A 25,477-nucleotide genomic window follows, 5' to 3' on the forward strand; every position below is an offset into this window, starting at 1 on the left:
TTTTCACATTCAGTTTTATTTCTCTTTTTATATATGGGTACTATGACAGCTCTACTCCAATCATCTTGAATTCGTCCCTCTGTCCAGGCCCTCTGAACTATGCAGTGCAGCCACTGTAAGACTTTTATACTTCCATACTTTAGCATTTCTGGTTGAATATTCATCTATCCCTGCTGTCTTTCCACATGTCAGGATTTCGATGGCTTTTTCTTCTTCAAGTATGGATGTGTATTCCTATTTGCATGGCTGGTGAGTGTTTATTATCACTGTGCTGTGACTGATTGTTTCATTTAGTAATTTTTCGATGTAATTACTCCATACTTCGAGGATATCTTTTCACCACTTTTCATATCACCTTTATCATGTCTAATTCCTTTTAGAGCACTCACTCTCTCCTCCATTTAGAGCCTCTTCAACAACCTCTAGAATATCTTGCCACCTTCTTGATATTTATTTTTATGTTATTACCAAACTATTCCCATGACTTTTTTTTAGTTAGTTTGACAGCGTTTAAATTTCTTACATTTGTTTCTGTATTCTCTAAAAGCACAAACTGACTTTTTTGTCAAGAACGTTTGCTATCCTTTCCTCTTTTCCTTCACTGCCTCTGTAACTTCCTGTGTCCACCATTTTGTTATCCTTGGCTAAATCAATTAATCAGTGTTTTCTTCTGGATTTGCCACTGAATCTCCAAGATGGTTCCTTTTCTCAAACTCTTTCATTTTTTTCTTGAATAATGTTTGTGTATTTTAGTCTACATTTCACATCTGACAGCTTCTCAACTTTTATTCGCTTCAAAACTTTCTTACATGTTCTTCTTTTCAATATGAAATTCAATTTTATCCTGCTAAATAGTGATCGCTTCCAATTTCAAATCCTCTGGACACTCTGATATTCTGCACCAGGGAGGAAACATAACTATCGACAATAATAATCAATGAGACCTTTCTTATTCTTGCTTCTTCTCTCCGTGTGAATTTTACAGATTTTTATGTTGGAACGGTGTTAGTAATAACCAGTCCATGTCCTGAGCAGAAATCCAACAGGTATTTGCCATTATTATTAGCTTTGCTCTTTTCTAGAAATTTTCCCAAAATATTTGTGTATGTCTCACAATAATTTTCTACTCTGCTATTTAGATCCCCAACAAGGACCAACTTTTCCTTTTTCTTTGTGTCAGTTGCTTTCTCTAAAGCCTCAAAAAATTCATCCACTTCTACCTTAGTAGAACCTTCTGTGGGACCACTGGCACATAAGTCTCATTGTCAAGTTCCTCATTCTGATATCTGCCCACATCACTCTACTTAAGACTGCTTGCCAGAAGATTAGCCTCATATTTAGTGTTGAATACTATGGCTACTTTTCTTTCCATTGATTTTCATTGCCTGAATATAACATTTTGTATTATTTACTTAATTATAAATTAGTTAATTTATATCTGTATAATATTTTTGGTGGTCTGCTGTTGTCCATTTGATTTAAATGTTCTATCCATTTTTGTTTATACTGTCTTATGTAGTAATTAATTGGTTTTATATTCAGGGATTGTAAAACTTCTTCATTTGTTTTATGGTCCCACTTGGTATAACCAGCTGTTTTTCTGAGAAATTTCATTTCTGCTGTTTGAATTTTTCATCTTTCCTTTTTATGGTCCATGTTTTGCTTAAGTATAGTATAGCTGGTTTTGACAAGACATTATATAATCTGATTCTAGTGTGTTTTTGTACTAAGGTTGGCTTAATCATTTACTTTGATGAAGTTTGATATTTTAGTGTATATGTCTTTTTCTTCTTCATATGATAAATCACATCCCAAGTATTTGAAAGCATTTACTTGTTCTAGTATTTTATTATCAGTATTTTACTTCTTATTGAGTTTCTCCTCTGAATGCCATTCTTTCTGTTTTTTCTTTAGATACTTATCATATTATATTGTTTTCAGATATCATTTAATGATTTTAATGATCTTTATAAATCATCTTCTGATTTAGCTAATACTATTTGATCATCTGTAGTGTATCTATCTTCATTTGTGGGGTTATTTGTATACCAAATGGGTTATACTGTTTCCAGATTGTTATAATTTTATTTATATATATATATATTGAAAACAGAGGTTAGAGGGTACATCCTTCTCATACTCTTCTTGATATCATTCCATTCCGAGATGTATTCTAATTTAACTGCTATTTTATTTCCTGTATATATATTTCTTGAATGGATTGTAAAAGTTCGTTTGGTAGATTTAAATCGGTTACTATTTTAAACAATTTTTGTCTACTGCAATATATCCATAACATTGAACCTTAAATGCATTCATACTCCTAGCCATGCATGTAAAAAAAATCTACTCCTCTCAAATCCACCTTTAAATGACTTCCAGGGATCCCCCTCTAACCATGTAATCTCTTCTCTATTAATCTACTAAAATGTCCTCCCTAATTATGTCTATATTGTACAACCTTTTTGCACCTGTCTACTGAACTATGCAAATTACATTTCCTTAAACTCTTCTCATAACTCACATTCTAGTGTTCTGATAGTGATAATGGAAACTAATTGGCAAAAAGTAAACACAACAGTATATATGTTCCTGATTAATGATTTATACAGTAACCCAACCATCTCCTTATCCTACCTGTCAGTATGCTTCTTTTCATGGAAGCTATGTGCTATGATTTAAGGAAGTCAATGAACAAGGAAAAAGTTCATTTAATATTAAACTAAATGGTTAACTCACTCTTCCAAAAAACCCCACTTTGTCATAAAATAGCAATTTCCTGGTGCTACTTTCCTGTTCTTAATATGTTAAATTATCATAGGAATTTATTATACCCAATATAACTTTCACCTATAATTTTTTATAAAGATAAAAATATTAAGAATCTCGACATAACATTTTAAATACCAAGACAATAATTTCCACTGCTATTATTTCTTTGCTTAAAACAATAAATAAATAAAACATGCTTAAAGTACAAAAATATCATATATATATATATATATATATATATATATATATATATATATATATATACAGTAACCCAACACTTACTATCCAAAACAAAAATATCCAAGACCAATGCCTGCTGCAAGTGCAACTACATGGCGGATTTCTGAAGATACATATTGCGGATGAAGAAGTTTTCGGTACACTGTGGATAAAATTAATGCAGAAAACTGACAAACTAAAAAGTTCACCTGTAAAATAAAAAAAAGGGATAAGATAAAATGTATACAAAATGTTTATTATGCTAGTTGCTTGAGCTTTTTTTTTATATATATTATTAAACTAGACAACAGCATAAAAATTCTATTTTATGAATATTTGGTATTGTGATTATAATAAATTATTGAGAAAGTCTATACTGGTTAATTTCATTTGAAATAATAATTGTTTTTTAAACATCAAATGCATGATTCTAAAATAAATTTTAAAAAATTACATTTCATTCTGGAATTTTTATGTATTTAGTGAAAAAATTATACATATTAATATATTTAGTGAAAATATTCTGAAACAAAAATTCCTGTAAAATAAAATAAAACAAATAAAACAGAACCAAACTTTTTAAACATGTGCAATATGCATCTCTTAGTTATGACAAAGGCATGGTTTTTCAACCAGAGTTCTGTGAGAGATTGTGATCAAAAAAATAAAAATAAAATGATAATAATAATGAAATAAACATTATATAAGTAATATATAACCTTACACACACACACACACACAGGCAGTCCCTGGGTTACGGAGAACCCGACTTACGGCATTCCATACTTATGAATGGACTCCCAAGGCTCCCCATTAGGATAATTAATAATTAAATAATTAAATTAACAATTTGGGAACTAGTTTCTTCTGTGCATGTAAACAATCGTTAGTGCAGCATCTTTATGCTAGTGGGCTAGCACAGGGGTATTATTGTTATTATTATTATTACATACATGCACTGTTCATCAGGAATCCGAGTTACATACAAATCACTTTTAGACGTTCTCAGGAACATATCTCGTTCGTAACCCAGGGACTGCCTGTATATATATATATATATATAAAAGCAACTACTGCCATTTATTCACTTATGAGTAGGCGAGCCCTATTTAACTTTTGGAGACTGAATGGAAAAATAATCTTCACTAATTTTAAGTAGTATTCAGTGAAGAGACTGGAAAACAAGTACTATCATTTTGTGGTCCCTAACACTAACACAATATGTTAGTGCCTGAAATAGACTGGGTTTTATAGTCGATTTTATTGAATTTTACAGTACAAAAAACCTGAGTTTCCGAAAGTAAAAACCTACTTACCTGTGCCAGAAATTGACTAACTCAGGAACAGATCGAAGAAAGGCTTATAAAAAGTCCCTCATCTCAGACTAAAATTGAACCTAGGTCTTTATTCAGGCAGCCTAACATTCTAGAAACAAATGTGTGTGTGTGTGTGTGTATATACACAGACAGACAGACAGACACAGACACACACATGCCTGATCTGTGTGGTTAAATGGAAGTGACATTTTCTTATACAATGTCAGGCTGCCCATAGAAAGATCTATGTTCAATTCTAATTTCTAATTAGAGAAACTTTTTCTAAGCCATTCTTCGACTGGTTCCGAGTTAGTTAATTTCTAACATGAGCAAGCGAGTTTTTTTCTCCTAGAAACTCAAGAAAATTGACCACAGAACTCACACTATTTTAGATAATTAACATATCATGTTAGGGTCAGTGATCATGAGATGGTGGCACTACTCATCTCTTCACCAGATGCCACTTAAAATTAGTGATAGTCTTGGACCAGATATCTCTGATTGGCTACCAATAAATATTGAACTGGCCACTCAGTCTCAAAATTTTAAACAGGGCTAAAAAATGGCCTCACCTACACCCTATAAGGGAATAAAAGGCATTAGCAGATATATATATATATATATATATATATATATATGTGTGTGTGTGTGTCGTATATATGGTTGGTATTAGGATGGTTGATAAGAATTTCTTATCAACCACCCCAATACCAACAATCCTAAGAATATGGGTGGAACATATTCTACCCACATAACCTTTTATTATTATGGGTATCTCCATGGAGTCAGTGGACTCATCGCAGGAGACCCAAACTAGAAAATGAAGCAAACTAGCAAATTTGGTCTAAGAGATAATTATAATAAGGACTGTAGTAATCTGGGATCTTAGCCTGTAATATAACAAACACTTATGTTAAATTATTGATTAGGCCACTTTGCTGTTTTAAAACTATTTACATATCATAATATAGAATATAGCTTTTAAGTAGCATTTTTTTCAATTTTTCCACTAGAGGTCAAGCCAGTAAAATAATAGTTCATCAAATCATTCACTTTGGCATACTGTTTGAAATGTAATACAGCTTGTCTTTGTGTGTATGTATACTCCAGATAATGTACTTAATATGAAAGTTGAAATGTCTCGAAATTAAAGCAATTATTCCTAACATGGCTGTAATCTCCATAACCAGACACCCATCTGGTTGACTTTCCAACGCTTCCCTGGAAACTTTCCTGAACTTTTTCGACAACAGTATCGGCAGTATATGGTCTTCCTGTTGACCTTGGATGACACAAAATTCTTGTGCCACATATAGACTGTGAACTTACAAGGAGGTTCTTTGCCATATTGCATGCAGAAATTCCTCAATCTTGTGTTGCAGACTTCATTATCTCAAACCAAAACACCAACATGCTCGCTCTGCACCACTGAAAGTCACCATTTTTAAATGGTGTAATGTATCATGCCATCTAGTAATAAAGTTATGTGACCAAAAATTGATGAATTTCACTACATTATGACACTCACTCAGCTTTTGTATGTCTTCCGAGTTATTCTCTGTTCTCCAGCAAAGTTGTATACACCTTTTTGAAACACCCTGTACATTGGATGAAGAAACAGTAGTCCATGAGAATGAGGTTGAAGAGCTGTAGCTTATCGTGGATAAGAAATCAGCAATAGAAACTGATGGGTTATCAGTACATTTGCTAAAGGAATGTTCGGCCAAATTGACTAGGCCCACGGCATGTTTGTATAATCTGAATCTTAGCTCAGGAAGGATCTCACAGAAATGGAAAGAATGCATGATAATCCCATTGCACAAGGTTGGTGCAAAGACTGATGTGTTCTAACTATTAACTATCAGTATCTCTGGAGCAATTGTGAAGATTTTAGAGACACTGGTAAGGACTTGCATACAGAAATGGGTGGACAAACTAGCTATACTTTGCAAGGAACACCATAGGTATACTAAAGGGAGATCATGTCTGAGCAATTGGCTTATATTGTATAATAATGTTAAAGCTGAGTTGGATACAGGGAACGGATACATTATGACACTGCTGGACTTTGCTTAGGCATTTGTAACATAATTGTAACAAAGGAAAGTTCCAAACAAAGATATCTCAGACGGATTAACTTATGACCCAAGGCAATCACTATCGTGAAGGTCAAGTATGAAAAGGGTTTACTGCCTTAATGCAACGAAGAAAAAGGTGGTGGGTGCAGACCCACGAAGTACCCAAGGGAATTAAATCATAGCAGGACCCAAAGTCAAATGAGCAAGATTAAAGGGGGATACAAGGTCGTCACAGGGGTTGGACAGAGAGTTTTGGTATTCATCGTCGGAGGTAGTTCATAGTCGTCAGCAGGTTTTTCGTAAGCCGTAGTACAGGTGAGTCGTTTTCAGGCAGAAGGCCACGTAGAAGGGGAGGCCGTATCGATGTTTATGGCAAAATAAGTTTGTCTTTGTTCTGTTCTGGCTCCAGGTTCGGGAAAGTTACAATCAAGGGCAGAAACTCATGTTCCAGCCAACAGATGCTCAAAGTGCGAGATAACTCGCTTAAGTTTTTTGAAGAAAATCTGTTCCGGATTTCAATCCACCAAGTTTCCAGACGATCTCAGAAATAAGAAGTGACCTCATCAATCCCAGAAAGCAGTACTGTATGCATAGCCAAGATCAGAAAGTAACAGAGGAAAGCGATTTCAAGGATCCATTAATGTGGACTAGATGACTAGATACAAAGTAAGGTTTAATATATTGTTCTTACCAGAGATGGAATTTGTGATGGTGATTTCTCTAAAGTTTTATTATGTTAATGATACTTGAGGACTGAAGGCATTTAGCTAATCATTGAATTTACTTGTTCAGATGTGTGAGAAAGAATAGCATAAATTTAAGGTGAAATTTAATATGTTAAACATTGTTTATTAGCTAAGCTTGCCCTTTGTTTAGCATGTTGTGTAAGCAAGAGTTGTTAATTCAAGAGGATTGTTTATAATTCATAACATAATTGCTGAAGAGGTATAGAGCCTGAAATAATTGTGTGTTTAGTTTTAACCCTTTTGTATATTCAATTTGCATGAATAAATTGTTTTGTTTGTCAAATAATTTGCCTGATTCCTGCATACCAATGCACTGCTCATAAAAATCGAATCTGTGACCATGAGTATTGAGTAGCCACGACTGAAAATTAGTAATTTTGCGTTGCTAGATTTAGTAATAAGTAAGAGAGGAAAATTCCATACTTTGCAGAATGTTTTTCTTTGGAAGGTTATTCAACTCCTATCTACGAATTTTGATCGCGCAGTCGAAAAACAAATAAATTTTCGAAATTCAATATACAAAAATGCCAGTAGTTCAGACAAAGAGATTGCCTCCAAAGTAAGAGAGGAAAATTTCGTGCTTTGCTGAGTGTTTTTCTTTGTAAGGATATTCAACTCCTATCTAAGAATTTTGATGGTGCAGTTGAAAAACAAATAAATTTTCAAAATTCAATATAGAAAAATGTCAGTAGTTCAGACAAAGAGATTGGCTCCAGCCAGAGGTAATTTCTTAGTCCTAAAGTTTTGTGCACGTGAAGAATCATAATTACGGCCTTGAGACAAGGGAGGGGATTAAAGTTGAAGGAGAAGATTAAAAATAAGAGTCTAAATCAAGCAACATATTAAGAGCTCAGAGTTACGACTGTATATTAAGCAGAGTACTTAAGTTTAAGTGAAGTAAAATATTGAATATATATATAATTTTGAACAAAGACAAATTGTAATAAAGATTTTACAAAGGCGCAGATGACATATCAATATCAAACAAAAGACATTACATATCATGCCATCTAGTGTTGTCATTTAGTAATAAAGTTACGTAACCAAACATTGATGAATTTCACTACATTATGACACTGACTCAGCTTTTGCATGTCTTCCGAGTTATTCTCTGTTCTCTAGCAAAGTTGTATACACCTTTTTCAAACACTCTGTACATTGGAAGAAGAAACAGCAGTGCATGAGAATGAGGTTGAAGAGCTGTTGCTTATCATAGATAAGAATTCAGCAATAGAAACTGATGGGTTATCAACACATTTGCTAAAGGAATGTTCGGCCAAATTGACTAGGCCCGCGCATGTTTGTATAATTTGAATCTTAGCTCAGGAAAGATTTCACAGGAATGGAAAGAATGTATGATAATCCCATTGCACAAGGTTGGTGCAAAGACTGATGTGTCTAACTATTAACTATCAGTATCTCTGCAGCAATTGTGAAGATTTTAGAGACACTGGCAAGGACTTGCATGCAGAAATGGGTGGACAAACTAGCTATACTTCGCAAGGAACACCATAGGTACACTAAAGGGAGATCATGTCTGAGCAATTGGCTTATGTTGTATAATAATGTTAAAGATGAGTTGGATACAGGGAACGGATACATTATGACACTGTTAGACTTTACTTAGGCATTTGATGCGATACCACATATAAGGCTGTTGCATAAAGTGCTAGAGAATGTGGAATTTGATATATACATAGAAGATAAGACATAGCCTGCAAAATATTAAGGAAATTAATATTTTGCAGGCTATGTCTTGTTAACAAATTAACATAATACAAGAAAAATAATGGATAGAACATTATTAGAATTTATGATGTGACCCAAATTTATTAATAGAAAACAAAAATGAAGAAATCGGTACTTCTATAGAACCAATGAGATTAGAAGAACCAAAAGAAACAAGAAAGATATCAAAAGCAGAAAATCAACTTTCAGTTGAATCTCTATATAAGGTAGGAGATAGAGGTGATATGGAAATTATAGCAGGATAAATTTAATAAATATAGGTTAAAAAATATATAGTAAAATTTTTAATACAGTTAAGAAATATTGTAATCTACTCTCAGAAGAACAAAATGGTTTTAGACATTTACGTAAGATCATGTAAAATAATAATTGTTTTAGAACACATTATTAAAACAAAGCAAGAATTTTGTTCGGAGACTAATTTTTTTAGCTAATTAATAATCTCTATCTATCTCTCTCTCTCTCACACACACACACACACACAACACAAACTTCAATCCCTCTCTCACACATATGCTCAGTTTCTGCCTTATGCCTCTCCTACAGATACTTTCATGTCTAATCTTTGAAAGGTATCTGTAGCGTGACTATAAACAATAAATTACACAATAACCACAGTAATCAACTTTAATGAAATGAAAGTACAGATATTTCGTACCGAAAATAACAGTACATCATTAGTGTGTAGAAACAAGCAAATCAAAGAAAGAGGAATACAAGGTACATACAGCAGTCGGTGGTTTACCAGTTAAAAACAATTGCCACATGCTAGAAATTAATATTAATAAATAATATTATTAAAAACTGTTTTTGATGGTTACATAAAATAAGAATCTTCCAAACTTTTGGGAGAGAGAGACAATCATTCCGATTCAGATTTGGCCAATGTAAAAGGGCTTCACAACTTTCGTTGAAAAGGCGTTCATATTTAAACCTGCTTCTATAGAGAAGACGAGCTTCATCAAACTTGACACTGTGTTTAGTGCCAATACTGTGTTGTGCCAGACCAGACTTTTGAGGTGTCATGTATTCAATATATCTTTGATATTCGATATATTCGAAAGGAAATATCTGTACTTTCATTTCAATCAAGTTAATTAGTGTGGTTATCGTGTAATTTATTGTTTTAGATACTTTCATGGACAGTGCTCTACTGAATTGGCCACTATTATTCCTCCATTCTTCTCCAAAATCATTAAACCAACAGCCAATGCTAACCAACATTCTTTTGCTCATTGAATCAACTTCACTATCTCCTCTTTCATTCCATCTACTTCTGTCCTTTGGGACAGTCTCCCCAGAGATTACAACCCTCAGCTGTTCAAGCAAAATGTGAACAGATTCCTCCTTTCTTCTATTCCTCTTATCTACACATGCACTAATGTGCTAGAGATCTTGTGGCCTTTTATGTGTGGATCAGATATAAAACATTTAGCCTTATTGATTATGAGGAAGCTTCTGATAAAACATATAAAGAAAAATTATAGAGTGTAATAAAAAAAAAAGAAAAAAAAAAGGATATCCATTACATTTGGTAAACTATACAAAGTTTATATAAAGACACAAAAATAAAGTTACAATTAAATTAAAGATACCAAGAAATTATATACTTTGTTTAATCCTTTATCCAAGTGTAAGCAAACAAGTTTGTGTCTGAACGATTTTTAGGACTGGGGGAACTCGTGGTAAAGGTGTACGACTTCACATCACTCCCCTAATGCAAAGCACATATCCTTACGGGTATGTATAGTGCTATGTATTATGGGAAGGGTCACTACCCAGACTGGTTTTGACCTTTATTGAGGTCTCATCAGTGGGAGCCAGACCCAGAGATGATTACCAAGCTTTGAAGTAATGCAGAAGTCATATTTTTTTCTGCATTACTTCAACCTTGGTATCACCTCTGGGTCTGGCTCCCGCTGATGAGACCTCAATAAAGGTCGAAACCGGTCTGGGTAGTGACCCTTCCCATAATGCATAGCACTATACCGATAAGGATATGTGCTTTGCATTATGGGATACTAAGACAAGTGATGCGAAGTCATACACCTTGACCACAAGTTACCCCAGTCCTGAAAATAGCTCAGGTGCAAACTTGTTTGCTTACACTTGGATAAAGGATTAAACCAAATATATAATTTCTTGGTATCTTTAATTTATGGTATAACCAAGTGGAAACACTTTCAACACTTTCAAAAAGTTACAATTAGGTAATAAATTATCAGAAGAGATTGAAATTAATCAAGGTGTAAAACAGGACTGAAGTTTATCTTATCTCTAACTCTATTCAATATATATACATATTTTTTGAATAGAGTTGGAGATCAATGTATATATTGATCGTATTATATGGGAAAACAACAATAGAACAAGATGTCCAGTTAATCAGAAGAAATGTTATCAATATAATGCTGCATGCAGATAATCAGATTATATTACAAAACAATGAAGATGACCTGCAAAAATCAGTTTATGAATTAAACAAAAGCCAACAATACCATTCAAAAATTTCACAAAAGAAAACAAAAGTCATGGCATTTAGAGGTCGAGATCATGTCAGATCAAAAAGACACAGAAAGTAAAATAACAGAAAACAGATAACACAGTTTAATTATTTAGGTGGCATAATAACATATCTAAAAGACAAAGATCTACATGAAAAAATAAAGAAATTTCAGAAAATCTGTGGAACAATTGGACCGCGTTATGCATCATTTGACCAAGCGCCAAACAGGCAGAGGAAATGAAATTTTTAAGAGCAATTAAAGGGTGCATAAAATTAGACCATATAAAAAAATGAAGATGTTGGAAGAGAGCTGAGTATTGACAACATAAATGAAAAGTTCTAGAAATACAGAGAGAAACAAAGAGAGCATTTATTTAGGATGTAAAGATATCAGCTATCAAAAGAAGTGGATAAATACAGACTAAAGAGAAGTGGGAGAGACCAGTGTAGGCTGTACATGCAAATGTCGAATCCTTCATGAGAAGAATATAAATTATTGACCCCCCTCCTCCAACATACCACTTTCTGACAGGTATCAAGAAAGTAATATGTGGGGAATGTCAATCCACCAGATTTAAGATGACCATTCCTGGGACCACTGTTGTTCAATCTATGCATTAATGATATTGGGAAGGATCTGACAGATGTTAGAGTTCAATTATGATGTAAAAATGGTCAGGGCAATCAGGGATGCTTGATATCCACTTACAAAATGATGTGCATAAGCCGGACCAACAGGCAACGATAATGGTACACTGGTCCAGCTAATGCATAGCATTTTGGGAAAACAACATATAAGCAAGTGTAAAGTTATACACCTAGGCTTAATTAGATTTCCAGTGGCAAATTATATTGGAGGGATTATGCTACAAGAAATTATTGGAGATTTGAAATAAAGTCAGATTATAACAACTGCAAATACAACTTAAAGGATAATTGTGATGTTGAAATAAACACTGACATTAAATGTAACGTAAAGTTACCATGCAGTCATATTTGCAAAATTTTTGATTCAATTAAGACAGATTAAGCACGTTTTCCATTTGGATGGGAGGAAAGTGTTCTGCTGTTTGCCTTTAGGAAATCAAATTTAGATCTGCTGATGACTATTTTGCATTTGTTGCATGCTTTGGTATAGGCAAAGTATGAAGCTGGAGGTCTTGATGCAAGCCACCTGCAGTATACTGAATTTTTTTCTTCAACTGCTCTGATACACTTTCTGTTGAACTAAGGCTTAGATAGCAGACAAGGATTCTGGATAGAATGAAGGGCTTCATGCTGACAAGAATAATTTAAAATTTGAGTAACAAATAAAAACATGTGAAATGAGATTCATGAAAAGAACAAAATATACATTAGAGTGGGAGAAGGGGGGATGAAGGTATTTTAAAAAGAACTAAAAATAAAATCAACAGAAGAAAAACTAAACAAATATAAACAAAATTGAACAGAGCATGTAAACTGAATGACCAACACTCAATAACCCAAACATCATAATGCCAATTACGAATATAGATCATACTGGTCTGTTCTGGTCCCATTATCCATCCAATATCCTCTTTTAAGGTCTACCCAGCCTTCTCTTTCCAACTGGTTTATATTTTATTATTTGTTTAGGATATCGGGTGTTAGCCATTCAGTTTACATGTTCCATCCAATTTTGTTTGTAACTGTTTAGTTTCATATCATCCTAAACAATTATAAAATATAAACCAATTTGGAAAAGAATGTCGATCAGACCTTAAACATGGTCTAGATTAGATTAAATTAGATTAAAAATGAGACCGGAACAGATCATAATGTTTATATCTCTATTTAGCATTATGAAGATAATGCTAAATTATCTTCAGATAATTTAGCATTATCTTCAGATCTTGTAGATAATGCTGAGCTACAAGATCATCCGTGACCAATACCTTAAACACTGAATCTTCATGCCATATTCTAGTGACGTGACAAAAATTTTGTGACTTTAATACCACCAAACCAGTCCCATCTCATTTCATGATTAAAAATAAAAAAAAATAGTCATATTTCATCTCCAAACATTATTTGATAAGCCAGATCTCCATGAAAGACCAACAGTACTGTATCTATATTGTTTCAAGCTAAACTTTGCATCTGCAGAGCACAAACAGTCTGCCACAGAACATAAGAAACAACAATTAGTTAATAGTGAAAACAGTTTAAAATTGAAACAAACACAAAGAACTAAAATCCTAATTGGTACCATATTTTGTTGTGTGTGTTAATACTTGTAACCCAGATTTTCAATAAATTGATACAGCCATACTTGTTAAGGTTTGGGAATGTTTCAAAGCTGCTGCTGCTGATTCCTTAAACAGTCCTGACTTTTAATAACTTTTGTGTAGCACTTTTGTTGTTTTCCATTTAAATTCTTTGTGAAGGAGTGTTCGAGGCATTGTCCGCTAGTTCTGACTAGCCATAATGATGGTGCCAAATGTATCTCTAATGATTTCCAAAGTGAATGTCAACAGATCTTCATGTCCATTCACAGTAAACCAGGTCAATAGTGGGTATTTCATATTTTCCTGGATGTGATAAAGGAAAGAGTTTGTTCTTAGGTGAATGGATGAGGGTTGACAGTTTGACATATGGTTTAAATGTGGGGGAGCTGGTATTTATTAAACACTGGTCATCTTTTCAGATGTTTGCTGAATATATAGAATAGTAACAGTTTTGCTGTGGTCTTGAGTATTAGGGAAGGGTAGATATTTGAGTGGGAGCATTTAGTATTTTCTCTGTTTTCTGGGGATTATAGCCATTGGTCAAGAAATTGAGGTGAAAGGTATCATCAGAACAGATAACTCTTGCTCGGTGTTAATATGCTATACTGCTGTGCTAAATGATGTTGTAATTGTTTGTGGAAATATCTTGCAGTATGTGTAGACTTTCTGTAAACAGAAAAAGATAATGAACCATTTGAAATGCATATGACTAGCATATCTAGGATGGACAGACAGACAGTTAATTGATTTCTTTTCCATTGTGAAATAGATTTTAGAATATTGGCTATTTACATGCACTAAAAATGTAATGTGTCTGTGCCATGGCCAAATAGCAACAATATAGTGTACATCATACACATAGTGCAGCCAAACCAGTGGTTTCAGTGTGATGCATTGAATCTTTAGTTCTGTAAGTGTTCTATGTAGAAACTGGCCCAAAAAAAAGGTGGAAGAATCTATATAGTAGTTTGTATATTTTTTATCTTCCAAATGAAATAACCAGCATGCACTGCAAATCTGAATTATTCAAATATATATGGGATAAATGGGACTTTATCGAGTCCAGGGTCTCAGTAAATGGTAACGTAATTAACACTAATCATTATGTTTAAACTTTAGAATATGTTTTTTTAATATACTTTTTTTAAGTGAACAAAATGTTTGTGTGTGGGGGGGGGGGGGAACAGTGATTTAGCCAAATGTTTTGCAAGTTTGTATCTAGGACTGTTATGCTACCAACAATTGAGCATAATGGTGTATCGTAATTGTGAATTTTTGGTGAGCCACATATTATGGATGGCTTTATATAAAAAGACTTGAGTTTAATGGTTTCTTTAGGCCAAGAAGTGACTTTTTTTTTTTCCTCGGTAATTATGAACTTAATTCTTTTGTATTAGTAGGTCAACGATCTATGATTTTTGCATGCAAAATGATCATGTAGAAGATTGTGCATTTTGTTATCATATTTTGTTTGATTCATTATCATAGTTATTATCTTTGCCAGCTTTGGTTATATGTGAAGTAAGAGAACAGATTGAGAGAATGTAAGTTGCAGAGTCTTGTGAGTAGGAGGAAGAGGAGGGGATATGATTGAGACATATAAGCTAGTCAGGGATTATTATCGGGTTGACATGGAAGAGATTTTTCATAGAATGGGAGGGGAGGTAGAACAAGAGGGCATTGCTGGAAACTGTATAGGGTGTGAGCAGAGGAGTTAGGTGTAGGTTCTTTGCATAGAGAGTGTTAAGTAGAATGCACTGCCTGAGTGTGTTGCAGGTGTAGACATACTGAATCAGTTTAAAGCATGGTTGGATAAACATTGTGTGCAATAGTGTGTACCTCCCAAGATGAGTCTCTGACTCCATGGAGGTCAAATGCTAATAATAATAATAATAATAATAATAATAATAATATATTCTTGTTTCTGTATAGCTCATTTCAGGCTGTGACTTCTTTTAGTGGAATGATGTTCTTGGGAGGTTTGGATTTGGTTAGGATGTCATCTACATCCAAAAGAATGATACTGGCTATAACTGGAGGTGGATCGTATATTCCACGTTCAATGGACACAATTATTTTCGCTTCTGGAACTTGTTTTATGGTGTAACGGCAAAGTTACGACTTCGACTTACAGGATTGACAGCTTCTTCCATTAGGGCTACCAACAATAAATTCACAATGACATGATCTTGATATTACTGCGGTCATCTGGATATACTATAATATTGAGAATTTCAAATTTCTTTTGTGTCTATTTTGACTTCTTCGAATTACTTATCTGCTGAAGCTTCAGAAATGTTGAGAAGGCCAGCCCACATACCTTTAATTTGGACAGTTTTAAGAAGGCTATAATGTTTATCTGCCATGCCAATTCCACCACTCACTGAATCGCAGTGCTCTGTGTACTATATCATCTCCGTTAGAATCCTCAGTAGAGTAGGAAGTCTTACATGTTGGCAGTTCATGTTTCTTTTAATTCACAACAGAAGATAATAGCACAAAATAGAGCACCTATTTCTCCTTTTACTTAACTACTGAAATTTCACTAGTTTCTTTGACCAGCAGCTTCTCACTGGGTATCAAATCCCCTTCCTTCCCTAATACACAAGACCACAGTCAAACTATTACTATTCTACACACATTGGAGGCACATCCAAAAAGATATCCAGATGCTTAATAATTATCAGCTACACATCATATTTAAACCATATTTTGAACTGGCAATCTTCATCCATTCACCTAAAGTCATGCTCTTGTTTATTACATCCAGGAGTATATATGAATTTGTGACTTGGCTTACCAAGGACAAACAGGAAGTTCTGTTCACATCCGTCTTGGAGAATTTGAAAGATGTCTGCAAAAACATTCTGAACCGAGACTCACAACATGAGTTTCCATGGTATGAATGCAATATGCAAGTCCCACATTACCTGAACCAACATGCAGCATCATCTTCAGTAGTGCAAAGAGCAAGTAGAATGGGACATGGAAGCTTGGAAAGATGGATGGGTGTGGTGGACCCGGTGAACACATCTTACCAGACTGCATCCCAACTATGAAATTCGAAGATGGTGGTGCTGTTTGTTTCGCCTCAGACCTTTGTTAGCGGTGCCTTGAACACTGAACTCCAAGAGGTATCTGAACATTGTAGATAATGCAATGTTTCCTACTTCGTGGCATTTCTACGGAACTGACCATTGTCTCTTTTAGCAAGACCATGCACTGTTTCATAAGGTTGCTGCCATAACTGCAGGATTTGTGGATATGAATGTCCCCATCACTTGATTGGGCTCCACAGAGCCCTGATCTCAACCCTCCCAAACATTTGCAAGATGAACTGGAGCATCGAGTGAGGTCAAGGGACATCCGCCCCACAACAGTCCAGGACTACATTAGATGCCTACATGAAGAATGGTCCAAAATTCCCATTGATCACTATCATGCTTGTGAAAAGTATGTTCCATAGGAATACTGCAGTCATTGCAGAAAAAGGAAGTCCTATATATTAAATGAATAATATAGCTTTGTTATTTACACTATGATGTCCATTGACTTCTTTCCAAGCAGTGTAAATTGGTAAGGGGGTAATTATTAGATTAATATAAATGAGGTTTTTCATAGAATGTCTGAAGATAGGAAGAGGATAAGATGTCATCCCTTGAAGCTGTATAAGGAGGGTATGAGCAAGGGATTGATTTTTTCGCATGTAGAGTGGTGGTGGTTGATTGGAATGTACTGAATGAAATTGTGGCAAGTGTAGAGACGGTGACCGCATTTAAGTCAATGTATGCTGAGCTGCAAGTGTATGAGAGTGGAACCTCCCATGATGAGTTGTTTGACTCCATGGAGATCTGATGATGATAATAATAATTGATAGATCATTGTATTCTGTCTTATATATACTAATTATTAATCCTTCAGATTCCACACCTTCCCCAAAACAATTACAACTGTTGACTAGTCAATATATGCAGTGATCAGACTGCATATGGATTACTGTGTGCAGATTTGGTCACCTGGCTTTCGATAGTATGAAAAGATGTTGAAAGTGTGTTCAGAGATGATTAACTAATGTGGTTTCTGGTCTCTGGAATGTGGAGTATGAAGACAGAATGAGGGAATACGAATTGCAGAGTCTAGTGTATACAAGAATGGGGAGGACATGATTGAGACATAAATTGGTAAGGGGTTATTACTGGATTAATGTGAATAAAATTTTTCATAGAGTGGGTGGAGACAGGGGAAGAACAAGAGGCCATCCTGGAAGCTGTATAAGGAAGGTGTGAGCAAGAGGGTGAGGAATAGGTTTTTTGCATGGAGATTGGACAGTTGGAATGCATTGCTTGGAAGTGTGAAGACAGTGAATGCATTCAGGTCACAGCATGATGAGCTGTGTCTGTGATGGAAGATCTCCTATGATGAGTCATTCACTCCATGGAGGTCTAATATTAATAATCCCATTGCCTTCTCCTCAATCCTCTTAAAAATAATGGCAAAGGTCATTTAACAGCCAACATCTTCACTACATGGAGGACCACCAATTAATTAGTGATCACCAGTATGGATTCAGCCACTCTCATACCTTTGCAGCAGAATGCTTGCTAGGTATGCCATAGTTCACATCCATCAGTCTTGTGCAACAGTGGCTTAAGACCACTCACACTTACGACAACCCTCTCATTAACACATTCACCAAATATCACCTCCATCCTGCAACCTATGGACCAGATTATTATTACTGCCTTCAAAACATAATACAGATACATTGCTGATTTTTCCAGCAACAGGTAGTTCTGCACATTGTTTAGTCCAGGTAAAATTATGAGGGCTCACTTCAAATTCACATGAACTGAACTAGTTCACTGGGCCACCAGAGAAATGCATTGCATGTTAACACTTGCTTAATCATTCACATTTGCACTTGGTAGCCCTTGATTCTGAGCGATTCTTAAGCCTAGTTGTTATATTTAACTCTAGCTAGGACTTCTAAGGTCCATTTCACAGTGGTGGTTGACAACTCAGGCTATGAAGCTGTGATTATGTGTTAATTGCATGTATTCTTATGGCCAGTTTGTCTGTTTTGCAGGATGAAAAAACAGTTTCCAGGAGGAAAATCCTGTCACATCTGTATAAAATCAGCTAACTTACCTTCAGCCCTAATAAAGGTTCTTCATGTAGATAGAATTTGAACCTAGGTCTTTCCAAACAAAGAGCAGTAGTGGAGGTGTGAAGCACAAGCACAAGTCCATATCCACTTGGAAGGTATCATTTATACTAATGTATTTCATTAAATTACTTAATTCACACTTAATATTTAAGTTTCTAGCTGTCCACTGTGCTCATAGGTATACTAATGATTTGTTATTATGTAACCTCTGTTGGTGTAGCAAAATGGCTAATCCAAGCATGGCTCTGGAAACGAGGATGCCAGAAAATCAATGGTGTACTGTATTTAAAAAACGTATTTTTGCTCAAGCTATTGCTGCTAATGAGGATAAAAAGCACTCAGACTGTTGAAAGGAATTTATCATCTTGCACTGCACAAAGAATGCAGATGCAAGATGCATGGAGTGAAGCGATAACAGAGTACTGGGAAAAATCTGCTGAAAATAAGTTCATACATTCACAGGATTCAACTAATAAAAACCTTCAAGAGATTGGTGACAAGTTAGTGCTGCCAGCTAAAGAGTTGTAGCTAGATGTTGAAAATAAGAATGTAGAGCAGTTGGTGAAAGCTATGGAAGAAGAGCTCTCAAATGAAAACTTTATTGAGCCAGAAGCACAGAAAATTGCAAAAGCAGAAGAACAAAAAGAAGCCAAGACCACAAAAAAAAGTTTACAGTGAAAAAATTAGTAGAGACATTTACTTCAGCTCATAAGGCAGTTAGGTTGTTGTTGCTGTTTGAGGAAATGGATCGAGAGAGAGAGATTTAGCAAAACAGACAAAATGATGCAAGCTAACTGCTTGTTACAGAAAAATTATGCAGAAAAGATGGGATGTGTTGGATGTAATGTACAAATTTTTAAAGAAGCCACTCCTGCTGTCTCCTCACTTGATGAAGGTGAGCTTAGACCTCTTTACAAATTATGCATCTAGTAAACCATTCTTATGATGCTTTGCTGCAATTCCTTAATTTTCAGAATGTTTTTGATTAACTAGCTTCCCCTGCTATCTGATGAACTGTCCAATTAATAAAGCAGAAATGGGGAAGAATTACTCTTGTTCCAAGTATTTCCATCTGATTATTTTAATTACAAGTGCACTATACACTCATGTTTCATTATTTATTACAGTACAATAGTTTTATGTTATAATTTGCACATTATATGATTTCACTATAAACAAAGAGTAAGATTAGTTGAAAATGTAACAAAAACATACGTACACATTTTAGCATTCAGGCATGCTAATTATTAACATATGGTTCATATAGCAATATCTGACATGACTTTTTCGACTTACAAGGGGATTGTCAGAACAAACTCAACAGAAAGTTGAAGACTTACTGCACATATATAAAATTCTACAGCATATCTCCTAGCCATCCTTATCCACCATTAGGTACAAGCCACAGAAAAGTTAAGAAAACCCATGTGATCACTCCTGGCATTCCCCACACATATGAAGTTCCCTCAAAAGTTATGTGCTTTCACTTACACTCATCCTCCAATATATTAATGACCTTCTCTCACTCTCCATTACAATGCATTACAGTGCACTTCATTCCTCTTCTGCAATGAATAACCCACATACTGCTCAAATGATTCAAGCTTTATCAGTTTCTCTTCTTCCATAGCTTTCACCAATTCAATAAGTCATTGTTCGATGCTTCCCTTTACTTTTGATAATATTTTGCTCTCCAGTCAAAATCAGTTTCTCTTCTTGGTTTAACTTTCAGAGCTATCTCATGATAGCAAAAACATCTATAGCTTCATCAACTTCAATAAAAATAATAAAAACTTGGTTTCCTATTTTAATCAAAATATTACCTCTCACTTGCACAATTTCTAATACTATATAAAACCAAAATCCATCCAACCTTACAGTGTTCTCATTTGGGATGATAAACCGAAAACTTCACTTAAGAATGCTTGATACTATGCAAAGGAGGAAAACATACACTTAAATGATAATCTCTCTCTCCAACTTTGTCCAAATGTTTTCTCATGGACAATATTTTTGCATTGTCTCTCCCCCCATATGTGTTGTCATGGCCACCTGCTGCAAGAGTAGGTGCTAGTTACCATCAATACACAGTTCAGCTCCAAACTTACTGAACCAAATGTAATAGTTTTCTCAATAACTACAACCTCTATCTCTCAAAGAAATACATTAAGAAATTCCTTCTTTCTCCCTAATCACTTGCCAACACACAGTACTAATGCGTAGCAGATTTTGTGACCTTTCATGCACCGAGCTGAGTGCATGAAACTAAGATACCTGCAATAATTAAGACAACATATTTATGAAGCGAATCTGGATGGATGTGGAAGGTATGCCGCTTTACTTTATTTTTCTTTGCTCGACTTTTCATGGTCATCCATCAAGTTGAAATGGGGGATATCAAATATATGATTCTTTACTAAACTATACACATGAAGAATTTTATCTAACAGTTATGGCCTCAACAGTATACCCATATACCATTATCTAAACTTCCAGGTACACTGGCAGAATAGTGACAGCAAGATTATTCACTAGCTCACCAAAAAACCTCCTAAACCATTACAATTAAATTTGGTCCACAATACTATCTAGGGACAGTTGGCATAAACAATAATACCCATGAAAAGAAGAATTTCCATTTCTCTCTCTCCCCGTGATATCTAACATAATTCTAAGTGTTAGAATTATTGAATGCTCCAGGGTTCAATCAAGACTTTTATTCACTTTAACTTCAATAAGCAAAGGGTGATATTACTGAATTTCATCAAAGTTTGAAAAAATCCAGTCCAAAAACTTGCTACTTGTGTCTTCATGATGAGAGGTTGTTAGTAGCATTGGATATAATCCCCAGCCAACAGGCATTAAACCATTAGACTGGAGGCACCTATCAAGGAGTAAAATGACATGCACACCAAAGTGTGAAATTCACATGACCCACCATCATGAAAATCCAAGTAGCTGATTTGCATGGACTAGATTTCTCCAAAGCTTAGTGTGCTCCACACTACGGTGGAGACATTAGTTCCATCAGCATTTTAGACTACTGAAGTTTAGTTCAAGACAATAAGTATATCACCATCATTAGTTTTCATCTTTTTACTGCTGATTTTCATACAAATGTGTATAGCAGTCATAGAGTTTATTTAGTTGAGAAGAACTTTGAAAGATGTATAATACCATATTCATAAAGTAAAGAGCTGAGACTGAGATTCATCCCTCATTAATCATGTTTAATGTCACTTTCCTTCATAATATGATCAAACAGCTTATGTGAATAAGAGTAGGGATAACATATATTCTTATATCTTATTTTACAACAAACTGTGTAGAATGATAAGGCGTTGGCAATTATTTATTTTATATTTGATAGTGTTACACAACACTAACAACAAAATACATAAAATATTTATTAAGTAACTGACATCTCGCTGCATTTCAAAAGAGCATTTTCAGAGCACAGAATGGCTTATCACAATACAGAACAAAATAAATTAACAACTTTACTAATATTATTAACATTACTGCAGATAAGCTAAAGGAACTGTTACTAAGGGTGCTATAAAATACAATCAAAAGGAATATCTATATGCTGTTTCCTTCTGATCCTACCAAATTACAATTCAAGAAATTTTTAGATAAAGTGATCTTCCCATGCAAGATCACACAGAATTTAGAAATCACCTAAAATACAAAAGAATAGAATTCTCCTCATCCAATCATTGGCTACATTTCTGCTCCTAATTATAAAATCGTAACATTGTTGTAAAATCTACTCTCACCTTAATCAACTATACTCTTCCTATATAAATAGTACTTCAGACTGCATTGCAAAATCAAGGACATTAACTATGAAGAATGAACTAGCGATAATATTCAACACCAAACACAAAGATTCTTGATTGGAAGGCAGTTTCAAGTAGGGTTATTTGGGCAAATTTCAAAATAGAAATGGGAATTTTTTGAGAGGTTAAAGCAGGCAGGTGACGTAAAGAAAATGGAAAAAGTGGTCCCTGATGGAGATCTAAATAGCAGAGTAAGAAATCAATCACACCAGGAACATACATTGAAAGATTGAGGAAAAGCACAACACTAATAATATGGTATCTGCTGGATTCCTTCTCAGGATACAGACTAGTCCTAACTATCAACATGTTCCAACATGAAGATGCACACAAGTTTACATGGAGAGAAGATGCAAGAAATAAGAAAAGCTTCATTGATTATGTCACTGTTGATAGTGATTATCTTCATGATGTTTCAAGATATGATTGAGACTTTTAAACTGTTGAGAGGTGGTTATAGGGTTGACACTGGGGAATTCTTTCGCTTGGTTGAACAGCGGGAAGGAGTGATGACAAGAGGCCATCCCTGGAAGTTACGAAAGGAAACTGTGAGCAAGAGGGTGAAGAGTGGTTTCTTTGCATGGAGGGTGGTTGAACCATGGAATGTATTGCCTGATGGAGTGGTGAGAGCGAGAACGGTCAATGAGTTCAAGGAGTGGTATGATAGACTTTGTGTTTCATTGGGGGGGGGGGGGGACCTCCCCTCGATGAGCCTTGATAGACTTTGTGTTTCTTAGGAAGGACCTCCCACGATGAGTCTTTTGACTCCATGGAGGCCTGAATAATAATAATAGATACAAAAGGATGCAGACAATTTGAAACCGGAAGTGATCATCGCTCTAAGTGTTGGTCTGAGCAGGATAAAAATGAATATCACAGTAAAAATGAGTGTGTAATTATTATTATTATTATTACGTGACACCTCCAAGGAGTCCAAAGACTCATCAAGGGAGGGCACCTACTCCACAGCTCTCCATCTCCACCACTCAATCCACCAACTGCAGCAAACCGCATCATCTACACCAATGGCATCTACTGCCCACTAACACCATTAGTATTTTCACAGACATTCACAAACATCCACGCCCACAGAGGGATTTGAACCCACAGCCTTTTGGCTGGAGAGCAGATATGCTAAAAGTTATAAAAAGAATTTGAGTTAAGTCTATAGTTTACTTGTAAAGCTGCTCAACTATACAATTACTGAAAACAAAGTGGCAAATGCTGAAGAAAATATTGACTGATTCAGCTAGGGAGGCATGAGGCAAAGTTGTCTGCAAGGGTAGAAAAAATAGGAACACCATGGTAGACAGATGAAGTTAAAGAAGCAGTCCTGGAAAAGAAAAAAGCACACAAAGTTCCTAGCAAATAATCCGGCAGATACACTAAAAGAATACAGAGAAAAATGTAAGACAGCTAAGCTATGGGTAAAAGTAGCTAAACAAAATCACGGTAAGAATATAGAAAAGAAATATCAAGAGAGTGGCAAAATGTTCTGGAGTCTATTGAAAAAATTAGAAATGGATGAAAGAGTACTGTAAAAAGAATCAAAGATGATAAAATTGACATGAAAATGGAGTTAAGGACATCCAAGATGTCTGGAGTAATTATTTTGAAAGACTGTTAAAAGAAACAAGAAGTGACAGAACTGTATTTTTACTAAATAGCTTAAGGAGATTACAACATATACTAGGATATACATTAAAATAAATTTTAATACACTTCCAATATTTTGGAAACGTCACGTTGCCATTTTCACAGGAACTTAAAAACCAGACACGGGCATGCAAGCACAGCAAACAGTAAATGAGGACGAAGCAGGAAGTTATTCTTTCTCCTAAAAGTCCTGCTGGTGCCGCCTAGTGGGCAATGTTGGTATTCTTGGACGATTGGGCTGAAGGTCTTTTGAAGTAGGTATTCCAAATTTGGGGCAGTCTCATGCAACCAAATTTGTTAAAATTTGGATTGTTTCTTAGGGCTGAGGCTGATTCCACGAAAAGCCTTGCATATTTGAATTTACTATGGTGTATTATCGTGGCTTTCTTCCACCGTATTCTATGGCGGGTATCCAGCGCATGGTCTGCAAGACCAGAGTGGCTGTATTGGTGAAACCGGATGTAGTCCTTGTGTTCTGAAATTCTGATATTAGCCGTCCTGCCTGTTTGGCCAAAGTAGGACAGCTTACAGCTGCAAGGGACCTGGTATACACCAGGTAGGTGGGGGGGGGGAAGGCTGGTCTTTAGTAGAGCGGATAAAAGATGCCATTTTTTATATGGTATGTAACAAGAAGTTAAGTCATGTTTTTTTAGGATTTTTGCAATTTTTTCCGAGGTGCCTCGGATATAGGGTATGGTGATTGATTTAGAGTAATCCTTGTTGTGAGGGGGGGGGGGGGTTGTGGTTTATTTATTTCAATATTTTTTTTGGGAGGGGGTAGCCATTGGCTGAGAAAGTGTTGAGAATGTGGTTTAGTTCTGTGGTTAGGGCATTCTCATTTGAACAGATAAGTTTAGCCCTGTTGTGTAGTGTCTTCATGACTCCATATTGTTGTGAGGGGGGGGGGATTGTTGGTGAATGTATCTCCTTTATGGGTGGGTTTTCTATACACTGAGAAAACCAATGAAAGAAAAACCAATGAGAAAACAAGAAAGGAAGGCAGTTGTTTTTTTTCTTCTTCCAGGGTGAATTTGATTCTGGGGTGTTGGTTGTTTAAGTGTGTTAGGAAGGAGAGGAGTGCATCGGAGCCATGTGGCCAAATAGCGAACACATCATCAACATAGCGAAGCCATATGGTTGGTTTTTGTGGGGCAGAGTTTAAAGCTTTCTCTTCAAA

General features: G+C 35.2%; 1 protein-coding gene across 3 annotated transcripts in view; it reads right to left on the reverse strand.

The window, feature by feature from the left end:
* oys (lysophospholipid acyltransferase 6) overlaps positions 1–25,477 on the reverse strand; it is a 325,432-nt gene that overhangs the window by 266,664 nt on the left and 33,291 nt on the right. For all 3 annotated transcript variants that reach the window (XM_090411054.1, XM_090411053.1, XM_090411055.1), the window contains exon 3: positions 3,055–3,200. In XM_090411054.1, coding sequence (XP_090267180.1) covers positions 3,055–3,200 — 146 coding nt within the window. The remainder of the gene's footprint in view (positions 1–3,054; positions 3,201–25,477) is intronic.

Source organism: Typopeltis vanoorti, chromosome 21 (assembly GCF_054136105.1).
Source record: "Typopeltis vanoorti isolate ZY-2024b chromosome 21, IOZ_Tvanoo_1.0, whole genome shotgun sequence".
Lineage (NCBI taxonomy): Eukaryota > Metazoa > Arthropoda > Arachnida > Uropygi > Thelyphonidae > Typopeltis > Typopeltis vanoorti.